At 42.7% G+C, this 2,443-nt stretch overlaps 1 protein-coding gene across 1 annotated transcript in view; it reads left to right on the top strand.

Annotated features, from left to right (window-relative positions):
- Window positions 1–462: 462 nt before the first annotated feature.
- Window positions 463–2,443, top strand: part of GRXCR2 (glutaredoxin and cysteine rich domain containing 2) — a 5,331-nt gene continuing 3,350 nt past the window's right edge. The window contains exon 1 of the mRNA XM_009286091.1: window positions 463–807. Coding sequence (XP_009284366.1) covers window positions 463–807 — 345 coding nt within the window. The remainder of the gene's footprint in view (window positions 808–2,443) is intronic.

Raw genomic sequence — 2,443 nt, 5'->3', positions numbered from 1 at the left:
AGAGGAATTATTCACATTTGCTATTTGTGAAGCTGGATTGCTTTTTCTGTGAACTTGTCTTCTTAACTTCTCACCTTGTCAGAAAATTGTGAAAAGCTGCTGGGATGGTGTATTTGGGGTAGTTCTTATCACAGCACATAGCAGAAACATTTCCATGGTTTCACAACATGGGCAGTTTCCTATTTAATCCTATCCTCCCCAAGTTAACTCCTTTCTTTTTGTGGTAAGCCAGCCCGTCCACCATTCACCAACCTGCCTTATATTTCACTACCATCGATATTTTCTCTTTGTGAATATCTATCAATATTTAATACAGTGGTGTCAGTTTTCCTGTAAGATGAGAGGAACTACTAGAAACATTGAATTATACATTGTGTGGCTGGGGGAAGCTAGGGAAAGTTTTCTTCTGGACCCAAAGCTCTTGGAGTTGATCTCCAGGACCTGCAGCTTGAAATCCTAATAATGGATGAGCACCAGAAGAAACTCAATCAGCGGCATGAGGGAAGGCCCCGCAAAGTGAGGTTCAAAATATCATCAGCTTACAGTGGTCGAGTGCTAAAACAAGTCTATGAAGATGGGCAGGAACTCGAGCCCCCGCGCAAAGAGCACTCTCGGCGTTTTCTCCGCCACAGCTTTGAGCCAGGGGACCATTTCTGCGGGGCTGGGGAAGTGCCAGAAAACAGGTTTTACTCGCCAGCCAAGCTGACTGCCCAGCGGATCAGCATATTCAAAGAGGACAAGAAATACAGTCTCACCAGTAACTCTCCTCTCCTCAGCGACTACCAGTCAGGCGACAGTCCTTGCAGGGTAAGTGATGTCCAGCCTAGGGATGTCAGACTGTCTGGAAACCAACTTCCAACTAAACCATTTTTGGAGTCTCAAACTGGAACCGCATTCAGATAAAACTCATTTTTGTCAGTCCAGGATTTTAAAAGGGTGATTATAAATCTTCAGCGTTTATCCCACAAATTCTGTATTCTGCTTACTCTGCAAATGGCAGGAGCCGCGCGTTTTGCAGCAGCGCAGTCAGCAGGTGAACAGCATCTGCTAGCTGTGCTCCATCTTCTCTCCTCACTGGGTTGATTTGCATCTGTCCATTTTGTAGAGTAAGATATAACATTTCCATATATATCAATATCTATATATAGTAATCCTAATGCATCTAAAGCAGTCAAATGTAAGGTGGATATTATCTTAATTAGTTATATTTTAAACGTTACAGTTGCATGACTTGAGCTGGCCAAGTGATGCAACCAGTGCCACCAGCAGTGTGCCAGCGAGCCTCTGAGTGAGGCATCCGCATCCTCTGGCAAGTCAGCATTACCCTTCGGCTACTCTGAAAATCCCAGCTTAGTTTCACTGGATATTTTGTTAACATATAATTAATGCCACCGATATAGAAGTGTCTCTTTAGTCCTAATAAAAAATAGTATGTGTAATATATGTTAAATTGGTTAATACACAGGGATTATATTCATTTTCTTACCCTGTGGAATTAGATGTATGTATCTTTTACTGCTATTTGGTTTTATCAAATCTAGATGTACCAACTAAACAATTCATACAACAATGATGGTGTATCGGCACTATTGATAACACAGCCATGTCGCACTGATATGCAAACTCTAAATGGAGTACGTTATATTGATATAATCAGCAGACTTGTAAAACTCGAGGTGAGTCTGCTTGGAGAAAAGGTGATAAAAAGGAAGATGGTGTGAGGTAAGCTGGCTTGCTGAACCGATATCAGGCCTTTCCCTGGGAGATGGCTCATTCAACTCCACTTCAGACTGAACAACGAGCAGTTAGCGTCAGCAAACAAGTCAGCCCGTTGCCCAGTCCCCCCCTCGCACACCACCCCAGTCCTGCAGAGCCTGCTCGGTGGCGGTGCCCCAATTGCTTGCAGAAAGGTCAAGAATTGAGTGTACCTCTAGAGAGAAATGTGAGGTCACTCAAGTACACCAAGCGCTGTGATATAAAGTTGTGTCATCGTCTGTTGTGGTCTTTGGATAAATAAGGACTGTCACTCTAGCACTTACACAACTAAAGAGACAAGTGCTTCAAAAAGTATAAAATGGTTTTCATGGCCTTGGTTTGAATACATTAAAAGTCTATTAATTCTTGGTGCTAATCAAAGCTGCATGTAGGAAACCCAGATGGCTGATACGCTGGGCATCTAGTTTAACTGAAAATATCAAACCATGATGAAACTCTCCTGCCTAAAGACAGAGCGCTACTGTGATCTTATCCATACCATTAATTTGTTCTGCGTTCTTGGGTAACGCTCACCTCTATTTCTAGTTTCCCTAACCATAAATATCTTGAGTAATCACGCTATCCAGTACCAGTTCTGCTTTGTATCAACATGTATTTGGAGACGCCATGTCTCTGTAACAAATACGAGGCTTTTATAGCCTTCTGCAAATGGTAAGGATCTGTGCTC

This window comes from Aptenodytes forsteri, unplaced genomic scaffold, assembly GCF_000699145.1.
Source record: "Aptenodytes forsteri isolate BGI_AS27 unplaced genomic scaffold, ASM69914v1 Scaffold54, whole genome shotgun sequence".
Taxonomy (NCBI): domain Eukaryota; kingdom Metazoa; phylum Chordata; class Aves; order Sphenisciformes; family Spheniscidae; genus Aptenodytes; species Aptenodytes forsteri.
Note: the sequence above shows the minus strand (reverse complement) of the source record. Positions and strands in the feature narration are given on the sequence as shown.